Source organism: Oncorhynchus mykiss, chromosome 4, assembly GCF_057628025.1.
Source record: "Oncorhynchus mykiss isolate SJ-2025 chromosome 4, ASM5762802v1, whole genome shotgun sequence".
In the NCBI taxonomy this organism is placed as follows: Eukaryota; Metazoa; Chordata; class Actinopteri; order Salmoniformes; family Salmonidae; genus Oncorhynchus; species Oncorhynchus mykiss.
This window is the reverse complement of record NC_143025.1, coordinates 27,944,693-27,962,410: the sequence shown is the minus strand read 5'-3', so window position 1 is coordinate 27,962,410 and position 17,718 is coordinate 27,944,693. Positions and strand designations below refer to the sequence as shown.

At 43.0% G+C, this 17,718-nt stretch overlaps 1 protein-coding gene across 2 annotated transcripts; it reads right to left on the bottom strand.

Moving 5' to 3' along the window:
• Positions 1 to 544: 544 nt before the first annotated feature.
• Positions 545 to 16,056, bottom strand: si:dkey-239i20.4. Of its 2 annotated transcripts, XR_016495190.1 has the most exons (12): positions 15,956 to 16,052; positions 15,551 to 15,717; positions 15,195 to 15,383; positions 14,911 to 15,076; positions 9,851 to 9,993; positions 9,483 to 9,682; positions 8,625 to 8,858; positions 5,362 to 5,473; positions 4,830 to 4,951; positions 4,536 to 4,608; positions 4,060 to 4,308; positions 545 to 3,965 (listed from the first exon to the last, which is right to left on the bottom strand). XR_016495190.1 is itself a non-coding variant. In XM_021599300.3 (11 exons), exons 2-11 carry the CDS (start codon positions 15,680 to 15,682, stop codon positions 3,791 to 3,793), a joined length of 1,683 nt encoding a protein of 560 aa, XP_021454975.1. In that variant the 5' UTR covers positions 15,683 to 15,717; positions 15,956 to 16,056; the 3' UTR covers positions 545 to 3,790. The 2 variants fall into 2 exon arrangements, 1 of the variants encoding a protein (XP_021454975.1); XM_021599300.3 differs by lacking the exon at positions 5,362 to 5,473 and having other exon boundaries at positions 15,956 to 16,056.
• Positions 16,057 to 17,718: the final 1,662 nt, after the last annotated feature.

Here is a 17,718-nt window from a genome sequence, read left to right as displayed (position 1 = left end):
ACAACTCTTAGCAACCAGGTCGAATCTACTAATAAACATGCTTACCCAGAATATTTAAAAGGGAGAGTTGCTCTTGTTTGATTAGTCTTCAAGAGCAAGAAACACAATGGACAACAGAAATAACTTTGTCAAACAGTAAACATTGATGATTAAGAAGTTGTGCTTACCTCTCTATTCCAGTAGACAAAAGGGTGGAAATGAGCCAAAATACAAACCCCAGAGCTTCTTGCCTCTCAACCCCTCCCCCAAATCCTCCAGCTCTGTCACTCAAACCAGCACTGAATGGTTCATTTCACCAGCCGTGTGGTCAACTGTGTGAGACTGATTAGTCAACAGAGTGAATCAAGTCAAGAGATGAGACAAACCCCGAACTGTTTTACATTTCCTTTGTTGCTGTTTAAATGCCAAAGACATATCTTTCTAAACTGCAGCAATGCCTCCTTCAGTAGGACGTTGCTTTGGTTGAACGTTGAACAGGTACAGACAGAGGCTGGACATAGCTTCAAGAGTACAAACTAGAGGGTAAAGGCTAACAACTATGAAGGATGGTTTAATGTTATTTATTTTCATTTAACTTTTATTTAAGCAGGGAGTACCATTAATCTCAAATGTATCTTTCTCAAGGGAGCCCTGCATGACAAGATCAGCAGCAATTACACAAAAATGTTAGACACAGATAATACAATCAAGGGAGCACAAGAAACACACACATTGGCAGTGGAAGGCGAATAATAATAACTAGAAAAGTACATTTCCTGAAGAAAATATGTGTGCTTGCTAGCTTGTCTTGAAGTATTGAACGGTCCAAGAGTTACAATTGGTTATTTATGCTAATTTAGGCCGATTTTAATAGTCATCATTTATAAAGTTTGAAAATGTTAAAGTTGTGTTCATGTTTGCAGCGGAAACGGTTAAAGAGCTGTTTCATTTCAATTGTCTACCACTGTGTTCTTAAATTTGGAATAATACTGTGAAATTGTGAAAATGATGATAATGCCCTTTTAGTGTAAGAGCTGATTGAAAAATAAATGAGTTAATAGACCAATATGAAAGAGTGTTACAAACCTCTCTGCCAATAACAGCTACTTCATTTTTCCCCTCCCCACTGAGACCACTCCCAGACAGTCCTAGCAAAATTATTTTTGACCATTTTCATTTACAACAATCACAGTAAGGTACTTAATTGTTACCCAGAAATAATTTGATACTGAGATAAAAAGAAAAAGGCATCATTGGACCCTTAAAAGGATGGAGGAATTAAATAATCTTTGAATGTGTGAAGTGTTTCCATCATCCTGAAATTGGTTTTGGTGTTTCTTGCTTGAATGGTTAGAAAGCAGTGTTACTGTGAATATCTACCTCTCATAGAAACTACTGACTGTAATGTAAATGATGCACATTTTAAATGATTATAGGTCAAAAAGTATATAAAGTATCAAAATGTAGTATGTAAACAATCTAAATTGGGTCAGTCTGCACATTTCAATGTTGGTTTGGAGTTGATGGTGGTTCAAGAATAGTAGCGTCTCCATTTTTATGATTTTTAACATTAAAGTCTATGGCCCCTTGATTGCCATTCAAATGCATTGTGGTTGATTTTAAATGTTGATGTAGTTAAATTATATATGGTAATTTCCATGTAAAATGACTCATGAGCACCAACATGTGAAGTTCACAGGAGCATATCAAATTGGGTGTCAAATGAAAGCTAAGAGTCTATATTTTTGGGAAATTAAGGCATTTCTATTTTAAAAATTAGGCATAAGTAATGGCCTTGATTTCTGGTCAAAAAGATGGAAAAGGGGTCTTAGAAAATATCTACCAGAAAAAGTCTTAAAAGGTATTAGAAATACATCAAAACACAATAATGTTGAAGTAAAGACCCCTCACAACTAATATCAACACATTAATGTTGAAGTTAAGACCCCTCACAACTAATATCAACACATTTCGTTTGAGAAATTATTTGCCTATACGTTTAAGAAACATTGCTTTGTGCCTTGTAATTCCATTACCAAAACCCTACATATCTATAAGATTTTTAATTTTTTCTCCCTCATGAGTTCACGGAAATAATATGTAAAGGTAGACCTACCAATTAGTAAATAGTGTTTTTACTGTTTGTTACCAAATCGGTCAGTCCACAGATGTCCTTTTTTGGGCTGGTCCAGAACCGCGTGGATTTTAATTACCACAAATGTAGATTTTTGGTCCGGTCCATACCGGCCTTAATTTGGCCCAAACATAGACATCCATGATTGGTGACCTGTTAATTGAAATGCATTCCATTCTCCAACCATGCTGGTTGAGAGAATGCCAAGTGTGTGCAAAGCTGTCATCAAGGCCAAGGGTGCCTACTTTGAAGAATCTCAAATATAAAATATATTTGGATTTGTTTAACACTTTTTTGGTTTCTACATGATTCCATATGTGTTATTTCATAGTCTTGATGTCTTCACTATTATTCTACAATGTAGAAATAATAAAAATAAAGATAAACCTTTGTATGAGTAGGTGTGTCCGAACTCTTGACTGGTACTGTATATATACAATCAACAAGATAAAAGCTAGACAATCAGGCCCTCGTTGATTTTTGAAATAATATTTGAGCATAAGAAAACAGCATTAGCCATGTCAAAATACTTAGAACTGCTAAATGTTCTTTCAGCTCCATTACAGGATATGTGGAATTGCAGGAGATTAGTTTTGAAATTGCAACATTTTCTCTCCGCTGCAAGGATGATATTGTTGACTTATTCTTTGGTCTGTGTATATTTCTTCACCACTCAACGCGTATGGTGGGTTGCTACTCAAAAGACACCTCAATTGGTGGGTCACAAAGCAAAAAAGTTTGGGAACCCCTGCAGTAGAGTATAGTACAGCAAAGACAAGTAAAGTTGAGTATAGTTCCATACAGTAGGCCTACAGTCGAGTAAAGTTCAGTATAGTACAGCAGAGAACCCTAGAGTCCACTATAATGTATTGTACTATACTCCACTGAACTATACTTGACAATACTATACTGTGATGTGCTGTGCTGTACTCTACTGTACTGTGATGTCCAAACTTGTGAAACATAGATGTCTATAATTGGTTCAGATTTGGTCTGGTCTAGACCAACCAAATATGGTATTGTTGTTAAGGGCGGAGCTCATTAGAATAATAGCCAGTGTGTAGAATAATACCCATATGATATTGCATATTTCTACCTTTATGTTCCTATTCAGGATACATCATTATCCATGTTGTATGTGTAGTACAGATCAGGAACCCATGATGTAATTCTGTTACCGGGTGTAAATCCACTTCTTACTGGAGTTCAATTATCAAAACAGTTTTGAAACTCAAGGTGTCATGTCATTGCTGACACCCCATTTTTTTCTGCAAACATTTTTGAATCTTAATTCAGAGCAGATATTTATTTATCAAAAATAATTTCTCAAGCACGCTAAGTCGGGTCTGTCTGCACATTTTAAAGTTGGTTTCATGTTAATAGCTCAAGCGGTTTAAGTGTTAGAGCTAACCAAAGAAATCAAATAAGAGTAAGAGTTTTAGAGAGGACTTCCTTTCAGCAAGCACACCTAATGAGTGTTTTTGTAAGACAACAAAAGCAGTCTGTTAGGTCAGATACAGCCTAACCTAACGTAGCAGGCGTAAAAGAAACGCTTGAAATCCCATACTGGTCTTGACGAGAAGAAAACAAACAAAGAGCCTGGTCGATAGTGGAGGCAATAGAGTATTAATGTAGATCCTAGATCTGTTGCTATATAGGATGCTTCTACTCCGAGCCTCACAGTAGTGCTGAGAACCAGTCCAGCAGGTGAGTTGAGTCCTGTAGTAGGTCCTGTAGACATAAGGTCAGTTTACACTGGGAGAAGACCACAGCTAGCATCACAGCTCCCACAGACAGCGTGATCAGCAAGGGGGACAGAAGGACCAAGGGCCTGGGGGGTTCTGGCTCCAGCCTGGAATAGAATGAATACATACAAAATAGGAGCTTATATTCTATTGATTCCCAAGGGGAAATTAATCTGCCTGTCTACCCTTTGGGCTACCTACCTGGTTCTGAAGGGCTGGGCTACGCGCTCCCACTGAGTGAGGATGGCCTGTCGGGCCCCGTCCCACTTTCCCGGCCCTCTTAGGCGGTACTGGTAAGGGGTGCAGGGCCCCAGCAGTACACGCAGCCCCACACTAGGCTCCCTCAGCAGCAGCCCTAGGATGTTTGGACGAACCCCCACCTGCTCAGCCAGGGAGTCCAGGTATGGTATATAATCCACATGGAGAGCTGCCTGTCTGGGACACAGGTAACTGAGAGAGAGAGAAGGGGAGAGAATGGATGAGAGGGAGAAAGAGAGAGAGAGAAATTGGGAGGAGAGAGAAGCTGTTTGTGACCTGTAGGCCTTCATTTCACTTTGAACAGCCTAGGCCCTAGATTTGGGAACTGACAAGCCTGCACTACAGGCAAGGTAATCACTCATGACAAAGCAAGGCAAATGGCCACTGGTATTGAGGCAGATCTTCTTCATGTTGTTTACCTCTTCATGTTCCTCTTCGTCTCCGTCTCGATTTTGGAAAGCATTGTTTTCCGTGGTGGGAGCTGGGTCAACCCTTCAACAAACAATCATGAAGAATTGTAACTTTGCTGTGTTTGCCAGGTATGTATGTGTTTGCCAGGAATTAATTTTGAGACAGGTTTGTGTCATTCCAATGTGTGTGTGTGTTTAAACCTAATCTCTTGTGGACAGACTATGTAAAATAATTGGTATTGTAGTTTGTGAGATTTTAGGGTTTGGGTTGCCAAGATTAGTTTAGACCAGGTGTGTGTGTACCTGCGATGACCCTCGTGACCCAGCGGGCCTGCATCTCCACAGCAGGAAAGATGGGTCCTTTAGTCTGGAACAGACCCATGATGGCCAGCGTGGGGCGCTCGAGAGCTGGAGGGAACACCCGTCTCGAATAAAAGAAAACAACCCCTTTTACCTAAAGCAACGTCAAGTTAATTATACAGTATGACACCATTTCCTGCCTGGCATCTACTAAGTGTTGATCTATCTTCTGTATCTTAAAGGTGCAAATCCTAACATCCACTTAGGGATGGTTAGAAATGTACTGGGAGGGGAGAGAGGGGATAGGTAGGCTGGTCCAACTCGAAGTGTCATTAAAAAAAGTGTCATTAAAAAAAATATATACTCATGTGACCCTCCCATTGTACTGTAAAATAAATTCCCCCCTCATGCTCATTAAGCTCAGCGCTAGTTCATACAGGGAACGGGTGCATCAGCTGACGTTGCACCAATCATATTCTACAAACACTTCCTACCTTCAAATGGCGGTCAATTTAGCTGATCAAGTTTTACTCACTCATTCTCTGCTACCTCTACTGCTGTTTGTTGATGGATAGTATGCAGTTGCATTTTCTTGCACCCACCCACCACCACCACAGCCTCCACCTGTTTGGTTCTGTGTTTCCTTCCTGCAGGGAGATTGGTACAGCGTAGCTTGCTCAGTGCCTGCAATTATTATTAACTTAACATGATTAATACTCTGGTGGTGAGCTATCACGAAGGAGTAGAGCCTATTGCCAAGACTAACGTATTGCATGTTATAATCTTTTTATAATAAATGGTTAAACAAATACGTGGTGTTTCCTATCTGAAATAGAATTAACTCAAAATGACGTTTATGACCACAAATAACAAACCCTGTGTTTATGAACGTGGATATCTACTTTGCCACTTCAGCATGTTTTCGTGGCCCAGTCGATGCCATTTTTTTAAAATTGGAAATATATCACATTACGCATTTAGTGAAGACAGAATGCACTTTGAATTGTTACATTGTGTGAAGTTTTCGATAGGAGTATGAAAAAAGGTGCTTGTGCATTGGTAAGCACACCAAAGACGGCATTAACGATAAGTAATTAGATAAAGACGGCACTTCTGAAAGCATATTTCACACCATAGCTTGCTGAATTTGTAACTTTTCTTTCATTTTGGCACAAATGAAAATGTAGCACTGTCTCGCCCATGCACGTGCAGTTACAAGCTTGCTAGAGTTCAGTTAGAGGCAGGTGGACAAGCAATATCCACCGGCGTAGTACAGATAAGCCTGAGCTGGAATGTGAAACTAACTGAAGCTGGTTAACTTTAGAAAACCCTGAGTAGATATAGCTTGCTTCATAGGATACCCCTCTGTACAAACTATCCACCTATACAACTATTGTCACTTTGAATGGTGGCTAGAGGGCAGGATAGACAGACTGGTAGACTATATTGACCTGCGGTATAGTTAGCATGTGGAAGAGCGTAGTGTATATGGCAGGGCATTTCAACTATATTCTTACATGGGTGTCGTGTCTTTGGCTATGCCGGATTAAGTGATATGACATGCTATTCTATAAAATCCTTTTTCCGTAATTAATATTACCTGATTGAGCTAATCATGTAAATGTAAATAACTAGAGAGTCGGGCACCACAAAATATTATTTATAAAGCTGTTATCTTCCAAATAAACTCTTAAAGACCTAGTAATATTTTACACCAATAGCAGTCGATATTAATTGTCACCTTAATTCAGTCTCATCTGAAAGTTGTAAATTCTTGGTTATCTTCACGAACCCTGGCTAACAAGTTGAATCAGCAATACAAAATTGGGTTTAATTATTTATTTACTAAATAGCTAACTAATCACACAGAATTACATATACAAAGAATGAATCATACCTTGACTACAAATTGCGTTATAAAGGAAAACGTCCCGAGCGGGCGGAACAGATATGGCAGCTGGTTACACAAAAGAAAAGGGTCTGGGTTTGAGTGAAAGAGCGGGAAGACTGAGGGACAAAGGGCGAAGCTGTGCTATCGTAAATACAGTATCTTATGCATTCTAAATTACCGCCCATTTGGAAAAGGAAAATGCAATAAATATTTACTCTGAGCTGCGCTTCGGTAGGTTGGTGGTAGATGGAAGGCCGTGTTGCCAAACTGAGTTCTTTGAAGAATGTCTCTGGTGGTCAATTGGATACGTTGTAGTAACGTCGTTGTGTGGTAGACGGGATACTCTGTCTGTTCTTTCCTAGCCCGCGTTTGCAGCTGCTGTGGCTAACTCAACGGCTAGGAGGTATCACTTCTGTAGTGAATAAGAGTTCAAAGTTCATACCATTCGCAACCAAAGCTCAAGCTGAGGTTGGCTTAGTTCTGTAGTTGACATGTTAGTACTTTTAACGCAGAGGCTGCAGACCTCACGTACTTGGAACAGGAGGTTATATTGTCGTCAAGGCTTTATATAGGAAGGGAGAGGAGAGCGTGTTTGAAAAGTTTTATAACCCATGTTTTTTCACAGGGGCAGGCCACTGATTGAGCAGAGCCCAAATCTGCTCACTGATTGAGCAGAGCCCTAACCTTATGAAAACCCAAATCTCTCATTTGGAAGCTAAAATTCCATTTCATCTCTTCACCAATAATTTCATATTCAAACATTTAAATTGAACAACAATTCCATGTGAATCCGATAACTACAATGTGCAGACTTTCCACTGTAGAGTTTATGTCATCTTATCATTGATGAGAATGTCTCAGATGACAACCGAACTGACAGCATATTCATTAAGTACCACCGCATATGTTCAATTGGTCGGATTACCAGAATATAGTTCATTTCCCCCCACCTTCTGATGTTCCCAGAATCTCTATGTTAACCAAGGGGTTTTCAAATGTCACATCAGTAGGGTAGAGAGAGGAAACAGGGGGAAGAGGTATTTATGACTGTCATAAACCTACCCCCCAGGCCAACGTCATGACAGGGGCCAGATGAATTGCAGGGGGGCCGGACATTTTCCACATGTGATTATTCTTCAGAAGAACTGTATAAAAAATCTATGCACACACACACACCAATAAAGCAGTTTTCTTACAATGAAATGATGCTAAAAGTAATTAGGAAGGAAGTGGAGGGCACTCAACCAGAGTCGAGGTGGGCACTCAACCAAAGTCGAGGTGCAACCCCAAAAATTGTTGTAGCTTTAAGGAATGGGGTCATAATATTTTGTTGCTTAATCCAGTCAAACACTAGAGCCAAATTAATATAAAGCAACAATTATCAACATGCCACATAGGCGCTAGAAACCACTAAAAACGACACTATAGACAACTACAATAGTGCTTGTCATTTTGGCACAGAAAGTCCGATTTTGGCGGGGATTTATTTGCAGATATTTTACTCAAGGGTCAGAATTTATCAAAGGGCTAGTCTAAATGAATGAACGAGCCAATCCTGGCACACAGGCCGCCAGTTGAATAGCCTGGGCATAAGGGAAGTACTAAAACACCTTGATATAGGGTGGGAGCATGCAAGCAGATGAGGAAATTTGGCTAGGATGGAAGACATTACATCGACAACCTGCAGAAGGGTGAATGCATTACCCTTCCCTGTGCCCGATAAAAAAAACACGCAACCCTCCCAAAAAGGTTTGACAACCCTGTCCTATGTTCGACCAAACCCCCCGCCCCACTAAATTTCAAACTGTACCTAAAGTTGAAATGTAACTTGCTCTATTGAGTGAAAATTTCACTTAAGTGGAAGTAAGGATTTGACGACCTGTTCAAGCCAGTATTATAAAAGGTACCTGTACAGGTTGAGATCCCCCCGAGGTCCTGAACATAGTGACGGGGGCAGGAAGGAGAAGGTGCCATTGTATCCAGTACAGAAGACCACTGCATCGATGTCCCCCTCCGTGGTTCCATCCTGGAACAGCAGTCCGGACCCCTGGAACCCTCTCAGGTCTGGCTTCAGCACTACTGCCCCCTGCAGGATACGGCCTGGAAGGTCATCGTTGATCAGCGGCTTCTGCTCTAGCAGCCTGGGAGGACAGAGAGAGAAATTAGTGATCTTTTTTTTTTGGCTTCGTTTTTTATATTTTCAAATGTTGCCATAGTGCAAACTCTCAAATCCGATCTGATATTTGTCACACCTATGTTTCGGGCTGTAGTAGGGTGCTGGTCACCTGTGTGTTGGCTGTAATAGGGTGCTGTGCACCTGTGTGCGGGCTGTAATAGGGTGCTGGTCACCTGTGTGTTGGCTGTAATAGGTAGCTGGTCACCTGTGTGTTGGCTGTAATAGGGTGCTGGGCACCTGTGTGCGGGCTGTAATAGGGTGCTGGACACCTGTGTGTTGGCTGTAATAGGGTGCTGGGCACCTGTGTGTTGGCTGTAATAGGGTGCTGGGCACCTGTGTGCGGGCTGTAATAGGGTGCTGGTCACCTGTGTGTTGGCTGTAATAGGGTGCTGGTCACCTGTGTGTTGGCTGTAATAGGGTGCTGGTCACCTGTGTGTTGGCTGTAATAGGGTGCTGGGCACCTGTGTGTGGGCTGTAATAGGGTGCTGGTCACCTGTGTGTTGGCTGTAATAGGGTGCTGGTCACCTGTGTGTTGGCTGTAATAGGGTGCTGGTCACCTGTGTGTTGGCTGTAATAGGGTGCTGGTCACCTGTGTGTTGGCTGTAGGCCATAGAGACGGTGGTCATATCGGTGATTAAGGGTTCTCTCTGCAGCCCAGTTGACCAGCGCTCTGGGCAGCAGGGAGGTTAGCAGGACCGTGAACCGTGAGATGGCCATCATGTCCAGTGGGAGACCGCTACTGGACATACGAGCTAACACCCACGCCCCCTTACGGGTACTCAGGAAGGTCTGGGATGTAAGAGAGAAAGGGTAGGGAGAACAGAGAAGTAGAGAGACAGACATGAATGGCCAAACTCTCTTTACAGTATGAGAACCACTGGGTTTGAACCTGGGTCGCTTTTGTACTTCAAGAAAGTATTAGCTTAAATATGTCCTCCTGTGACAGGTGAGCCCCACCTTCTCTGCAGCACGGCTGATCTCCACAGCGATATCTCCTCCAGAGTTCCCAATCCCCACTACCACCACCCTCTTCCCCCGGAACGCATCAGCATCCTTATACTCCCAGCTGTGTAGGCAGCGGCCAGGGAACGACTCATGGCCTGCATGGGAAAGAACACTCAGGTGGTTGAAGAGATGTTGTACCTGTTGGCTACACACATCCAAAATACTTCACAGATGTAACAAAAAAAACCCACACACAGTATTGTCGAGGACCTTATGGTCAAAACGTTGACACATCTATGGGTTGTCATGACTTTGGCCTGGGGATAGGTTTATTACAGTCATAAATACCTCTTCCCCCCTTTTTCCTCTCTCTACCCTACTGATGTTACATTTGCAAACCCTTTGGTTAACATAGAGATTCTGGGAACATCAGAGGGGAGAAATGAACTATCCGACCAATTGAACATATGCGATGGTACTTAATGAATATTATGTCAGTTCGGTTGTCATCTGAGACATTCTCATCAATGATAAGATGACAAACTCTACAGTGTAAAGTCTACACATGAGAGTTATCAGATTCACATGGAATTGTTGTTCAATTTTAATGTTTGAATATGAAATTATTTGTAATGGGATGAAATGTGATTTTAGCTTCTAAAATGTGAGAATTTGGTTTTCATAAGGTTAGGGCTCTGCTCAATCAGTGGCCCGCCCCTGTGAAGGGACATGGGCTATAAAACTTTTCAAACACGGCCTCCTCTCCCTTCCTATATAAAGCCTTGACGACACTATAACCTCCTGTTCCGAGGATGTGAGGACGACGGTCCGATGTCAGAATGGTTCAGATAATAACTACAGAACGAAGCCAACATCAGCGTGAGCTTTGGTTGCGAATGGTATGAACTTTGAATTCTTATTCACTACAGAAGTGATACTCCTAACCTCCTAGCCGTTGAGTTAGCAACAGCAGATGCAAACGCAGGTTAGGAAGGAACAGACAGAGTATCCCGTCTACCACACAACGACGTTACTACAACGTATTCAATTTACCAGCAGAGACATTCTTCAAAGGACAAAGGACTCGGTTGGGCAACACGGCCTTCCATCTACCACCAACCTACCGAAGCGCAGCTCAGAGTAAATATTTATTGCATTTTCCTTTTCCAAATGGGCGGTAATTTAGAATGCATAACATACTGTATTTACGATAGCACAGCTTCGCCCTTTGTTCCTCAGTCTTCCCGCTCTTTCACTCAAACCCAGCCATTTTCTTTTGTGTAACCAGGTGTCATATCTGTTCCGCCCGCTCGGGACGTTTTCCTTTATGACCTCATTTGTAATCAAGGTATGATTTAAATATGTGTATTTCTGTGTGATTAGTTCTGTATTTAGTAAATAAATAATTAAACCCAATTTTGTATTGCTGATTCAACTTGTTAACCAGGGTTCGTGCAGATAACCAAGAATGTACAACTTTCAGATGAGACTGAATTAAGATGACGATTAATATCGACTGCTATTGATGTAAAATATTACTAGGTCTTTAAGAGTTTATTCATAAGATAACAGCTCTATAAATATTATTTTGTGGTGCCCGACTCTCTATTTAATTACACTTACATGATTAGCTCAATCAGGTAATATTAATGACGGAGAAATTATTTTATAGAATAGCATGTCATATCTTGCAGACTTGTTTACGTGTTGCTGTGCGTTTTGTTGCCAACCTATTTTGCTACCTGACAACTTTACGGTTTTTACTTTTTAATTACCGTTTATATTTTTGTTTTTTCCCTCAACTTTTTCACTCCGGACGCTTTATCTGGACATGGTTCGTCAGGACCTCCGACAGCCGAAGCTAAGTAGTAACATTAACACGATACCTTCGAATTGCAGTCGCTGTACTCATAATATACAGGAGAACGATCGCCTTACGGCGAGGATAGCTGTGCTACAAGCCCAGCTTCAGACGCAATCGTTAGGCAAGGGTAATTTCAGTGTAGGAAAGGATGAAACAGCGTCTGTGCCACCAGTAAGTACAGATAGTAACGTTAGTATAAATCCCCTCGCACGGTCCCCGCAGCTGGACAACTTTCTCACGGTTTCTGGAAGTAAATGCTGTAGGAATGCTCAACCGGTGTCGCTCATTCAGCCGACAGAAACTTTCAACCGGTTTTCCCCATTAAGCAGCGAGTCGGAGTCAGAGGCCGAGCCTTCTCTTGTATCTAGTCATTGGCGACTCCCTTACCCGCAGTATTAGACTTAAAACGAATCATCCTGCGATCATACACTGTTTACCAGGGGGCAGGGCTACCGCCGTTAAGGCTAATCTGAAGATGGTGCTGGCTAAAGCTAAAACTGGCGAGTGTAGAGAGTATAGAGATATTGTTATCCACGTCGGCACCAACGCTGTTAGGATGAAACAGTCAGAGATCACCAAGCGCAACATAGCTTCTGCGTGTAAATCAGCTAGAAAGATGTGTCGGCATCGAGTAATTGTCTCTGGCCCCCTCCCAATTAGGGGGAGTGATGAGCTCTACAGCAGAGTCTCACAACTCAATCGCTGGTTGAAAACTTTTCTGCCCCTCCCAAAAGATAGAATTTGTAGATAATTGGCCCTCTTTCTGGGACTCACCCACAAACAGGACCAAGCCTGACCTGCTGAGGAGTGACGGACTCCATCCTAGTTGGAGGGGTGCTCTCATCTTATCTACCAACATAGACAGGGCTCTAACTCCACAATGAAATAGGGTGCAGGCCAGGCAGTAGGCTGTTAGCCAGCCTGCCAGCATAGTGGAGTCTGCCACTAGCACAGTCAGTGTAGTCAGCTCAGCCAACCCCATTGAGACCGTGTCTGTGCCTCAACCTAGGTTGTGCAAAACTAAACATGGCGGTGTTCGCCTTAGCAATCTCACTAGGATAAAGACCTCCTCCATTCCTGTCATTATTGAAAGAGATCATGATACCTCACATCTCAAAATAGGGCTACTTAATGTTAGATCCCTTGCTTCAAAGGCAATTATAGTCAATGAACTAATCACTGATCATAATCTTGATGTGATTGGCCTGACTGAAACATGGCTTAAGCCTGATGAATTTACTGTGTTAAATGAGGCCTCACCTCCTGGCTACACTAGTGACCATATCCCCCGTGCATCCCGCAAAGGCGGAGGTGTTGCTAACATTTACGATAGCAAATTTCAATTTATAAAACAAAAAAAAAGACGTTTTCGTCTTTTGAGCTTCTAGTCATGAAATCTATGCAGCCTACTCAATCACTTTTTATAGCTACTGTTTACAGGCCTCCTGGGCCATATACAGCGTTCCTCACTGAGTTCCCTGAATTCCTATCAGACCTTGTAGTTAATGGTTGTACAGTCGTCTCAAATAAAACTGGGAAGGACCTCGGCGTTACTCTGGACCCTGATCTCTCTTTTGAAGAACACATCAAGACCATTTCAAGGACAGCTTTTTTCCATCTACGTAACATTGCAAAAATCAGAAACTTTCTGTCCAAAAATGATGCAGAAAAATTAATCCATGCTTTTGTCACTTCTAGGTTAGACTACTGCAATGCTCTACTTTCCAGCTACCCGGATAAAGCACTAAATAAACTTCAGTTAGTGCTAAATACGGCTGCTAGAATCCTGACTAGAACAAAAAAAAAAATGTCATATTACTCCAGTGCTAGCCTCTCTACACTGGCTTCCTGTCAAGGCAAGGGCTGATTTCAATGTTTTACTGCTAACCTACAAAGCATTACATGGGCTTGCTCCTACCTATCTCTCTGATTTGGTCCTGCCGTACATACCTACACGTACGCTACGGTCACAAGACGCAGGCCTCCTTATTGTCCCTAGAATTTCTAAGCAAACAGCTGGAGGCAGGGCTTTCTCCTATAGAGCTCCATTTTTATGGAATGGTCTGCCTACCCATGTAAGAGACGCAAACTCGGTCTCAACCTTTAAGTCTTTACTGAAGACTCATCTCATCAGTGGGTCATATGATTGAGTGTAGTCTGGCCCAGGAGTGGGAAGGTGAACGGAAAGGCTCTGGAGCAACGAACCGCCCTTGCTGTCTCTGCCTGGCCGGTTCCCCTCTTTCCACTGGGATTCTCTGCCTCTAACCCTATTACAGGGTCTGAGTCACTGGCTTACTGGGGCTTTTTCATACCGTCCCTGGGAGGGGTGCGTCACTTGAGTGGGTTGAGTCACTGATGTGATCTTCCTGTCTGGGTTGCCCCCCCCCCCCCCTCCCCTTGGCTTGTGCCGTGGCGGAGATCTTTGTGGGCTATACTCGGCCTTGTCTCAGGATGGTAAGTTGGTGGTTGAAGATATCCCTCTAGTGGTGTGGGGGCTGTGCTTTGGCAAAGTGGGTGGAGTTATATCCTTTCTGTTTGGCCCTGTCCGGGGATGTCCTCGGATGGGGCCACAGTGTCTCCTGACCCCTCCTGTCTCAGCCTCCAGTATTTATGCTGCAGTAGTTTATGTGTCGGGGGCTAGGGTCAGTTTGTTATATCTGGAGTACTTCTCCTGTCCTATTCGGTGTCCTGTGTGAATTTAAGTGTGCTCTCTCTAATTCTCTAGGACCATGCCTCAGGACTACCTGACATGATGACTCCTTGCTGTCCCCAGTCCACCTGGCCGTGCTGCTGCTCCAGTTTCAACTGCTCTGCCTTATTATTATTGGACCATGCTGGTCATTTATGAACATTTGAACATCTTGGCCATGTTCTGTTATAATCTCCACCTGGCACAGCCAGAAGAGGACTGGCCACCCCTCATAGCCTGGTTCCTCTCTAGGTTTCTTCCTAGGTTTAGGCCTTTCTAGGGAGTTTTTCCTATCCACCGTGCTTCTACACCTGCATTGCTTGCTGTTTGGGGTTTTAGGCTGGGTTTCTGTACAGCACTTTGAGATATCAGCTGATGTACGAAGGGCTATATAAATACATTTGAATTGATTTGATATCACTTAATCCGGCATAGCCAAAGACACGACAGGGTGTATCAAAACTGTATATATAGTATAGTCTATAGATAGTGTATAGTGTTTAGATGCTTTAAACTGACCTGGGAACTGGTCTAGCGGTGAGACAGGCTGTGTGTAGTGTCCTGAACAAACCAGTACCCCGTCAAAGACGTGTCTCTGCTCCTGTCCCTCCCTGTTCTCTGTCACCACCTCCCACTGGCCTGAACGACTGAAGTCTGGCCTCTGTCTCACAGTCAGCACGCTGGTCTGAAACACAAACAGTAACAGATCATAGAAAGTCGTGTAGAGGCTAAATGACTGGGAGAGATCCATCAAGGTGAGGAGAAGAGAGGGGGAGAGAGAAAATACTAAAGAGAGTTGTGACCTGGAAGGTGATGTGTCTGAGGAGGTCAAAGTGTTGAGCATAAAGCCTGAAGTACTGCAGCAGCTGGGAGTGCAGCATGTAGTTGGGGTAGTCAGCTGGCATAGGGAAGTCACTGAAACACATCATCTCCTTGGAGGTGTTCACCACCAGAGAGCGGTAGATACTAGAGCGGCCCGGCTCAGGGGTTTCCTGTGGACACACAAATTACTTTAATTTCAATTAAAAGGGCCTTTTCCCCCCAAATAGGGCTCTGAGTAAGGTGTAATTTCAGGTGCAACCAGGAACACTGCTGGTGATGCAGTTACGAGGGGTGCATCTCTATAGTCCAAAGTGGGTTCCTTTCCTCATATCCTCACCTTGAACCTCCACAGCCCCCCGATGTCATCACTGCTCTCGAAGCAGGTGGGCTTCAGACCCTCATCCAGACAGCTCTTGATGCTGGTCAGACCTGATGGACCCGCCCCGATCACTGCCACACGTTGGGACATACTACCTGTGTGTCGGTCTGTCTTTCTGCAGAGGACTGGAGACACAATAGGAAGCTGATGTGACAGACGCTCTAATTCAGTTTCCACTGACTGAGCCTATTGAGAAACCATTGCATCACCCCATAGATCCCTGTTATCTTTCCTCTGTCGGCAGTGGCAGGTTAAACCAACAAATGTCCAACTCATTCTACCAACAGAATCACTACAGATTTTTTTGAATAAGAATGCAAACTCATCAAAATCAGTTGACTCTCAACCAGCGACTGTACTCACCTGATCCATAGACTCCCTCTCAGCTGGAGTAGTTCTGACTGGAACTGTGTATTAGCAGAGTAAAGTTCACAAATTAGGAAGTGAACCAAAAGCAGGGGAGTGTCCTATAGGTTAACCCTTTACTTGACACAGCTACATAAAACCTGAGAGTTTGTTACTAGCCCACAGAGCTCAATTGAATCTACCTGAGATTCATTAACATGACCTCATCTCACCATCCACAATGTTGCCTTTAACGTGTTTTGACAGAATAGTGCTGACAGCAGGGAGTTATCATTTATTTATTCATGTTTCTTTCCACACAGAAATATTGGGAAGATCTTTATGGGATTCAAAATGAGGTGAAGCAGCATTAAATACATGCTTCTTAGTTACTTTGGCAACTAAGAAAATATTTTCTAAACATCCCGCTTTGGGCTGGATGTGTCAATGTGTAGTTCATACATGCATAATCTATGAGCAGAATTGCTGTTTTACATCAATTAGCCACAAAATTCCTAATTTGAAAGTGACTGTTTTCTTGAAGCTGTGCTGCATCATTTTACATAAATTTCCCCTGGGCCAACTCCCTAGCAATTTGAGTTCTAGCCTCGCATTTGAGTGACAGCTAGCAAGAGTCCACCCCAGCGTATCCAAAGAGGTTGCAGGGCGGGCCCAACGGCTCAGGGGACGGACGGACGGACAGACAGAGAGAGATAACATGGTGCACATATCTGCACATATGTCACATAGTATGCAATTTTCAGGGACCACTTTCAGCTCATGAGTACTACTTTCAGAACTACATGCTAAAAAGTATACAAAAGTACCGGAGAATCTCTTTAAAGGTTTGTCTTTCTACTTAGTTCTCATGTACAAATATCATACACACAGTCCATTTACATTACATTCGTTGACAGTCTTGACTCCAATATAAACTTCTCAGCAAAGGAATGACAGAATAATGTTTGCAGATCATGTAGTACAGGAGAGGAAGGGGGTGGTGTCCGGGTGGTATTCAGGCTCTCTGTGGGTTGCTGAGGAGAGGAGGGATGTGGGTGTACGGGTGAGAGGAGGGAGGTGTTCAGGCTGTCCTCGAGTGAGGTTAGAGATAAGGTAGATGAGGGAGAAGGAGGATAGAGGTTGAGGTAATAGGGTGAGAGTAGGCTTGGGCTGGAGACCGCAGCCAGGGACTTTTTTTTTTAATACCATTGAAACTATTTATTTTATGTTTTTCAATTAATGTTAATATTAGTAGATACATTTTAAGTAAATACCTGCAGTCAACTACGGGTAATACGTTAGGAGATAAAGCAGATCACATTCTTCATTTCACCTGTCACATTATTTTATATCATGAAGCTTACCGTAGTTCCCCAAAACAGTTGAACTATGTGTTTGTTTGTAAATAGCACAACTGGAGAAAACGGGAACAGGTGAGTCAAGCTGTGTATTGACAGGGGTCGCATCCCCTGGTCTGCTCCCCTTCTCCAAGCAGAGCAGGTAGGCCAGTTGCCCTAGCGACTCCAGACTCCACAAGGACACAGCGTGTACACATGCTGCTCCAGAGCCAGTGCTGCTCTTCCTTCAGAAAAGCATGGGTCAAAACTTTGTTTATTTGCACAATGTCTCTCATTCACATTTGCTTGTAAATGTCCAAACTCACCAAAAATGACATTCGGTAGCGCCTACCTATATGTATAACTTTATCAGCTGGATTGCCTTACTTTGCAATTTCTTTATTTTCTTTTGCACTTGTTAGCATATTTAGCTACCTCTCACCA

Coding starts and splice junctions, on each gene's coding strand:
- si:dkey-239i20.4 (XM_021599300.3), bottom strand. CDS start 15,682: ATGTCCCAACGTGTGGCAGTGATCGGGGCGGGTCCATCAGGTCTGACC. Junction 9,683..9,850: donor TCAGCCGTGCTGCAGAGAAG/GTGGGGCTCACC, acceptor CTTACATCCCAG/ACCTTCCTGAGTACCCGTAA. Junction 4,609..4,829: donor GGTCACGAGGGTCATCGCAG/GTACACACACAC, acceptor TGTTTGTTGAAG/GGTTGACCCAGCTCCCACCA.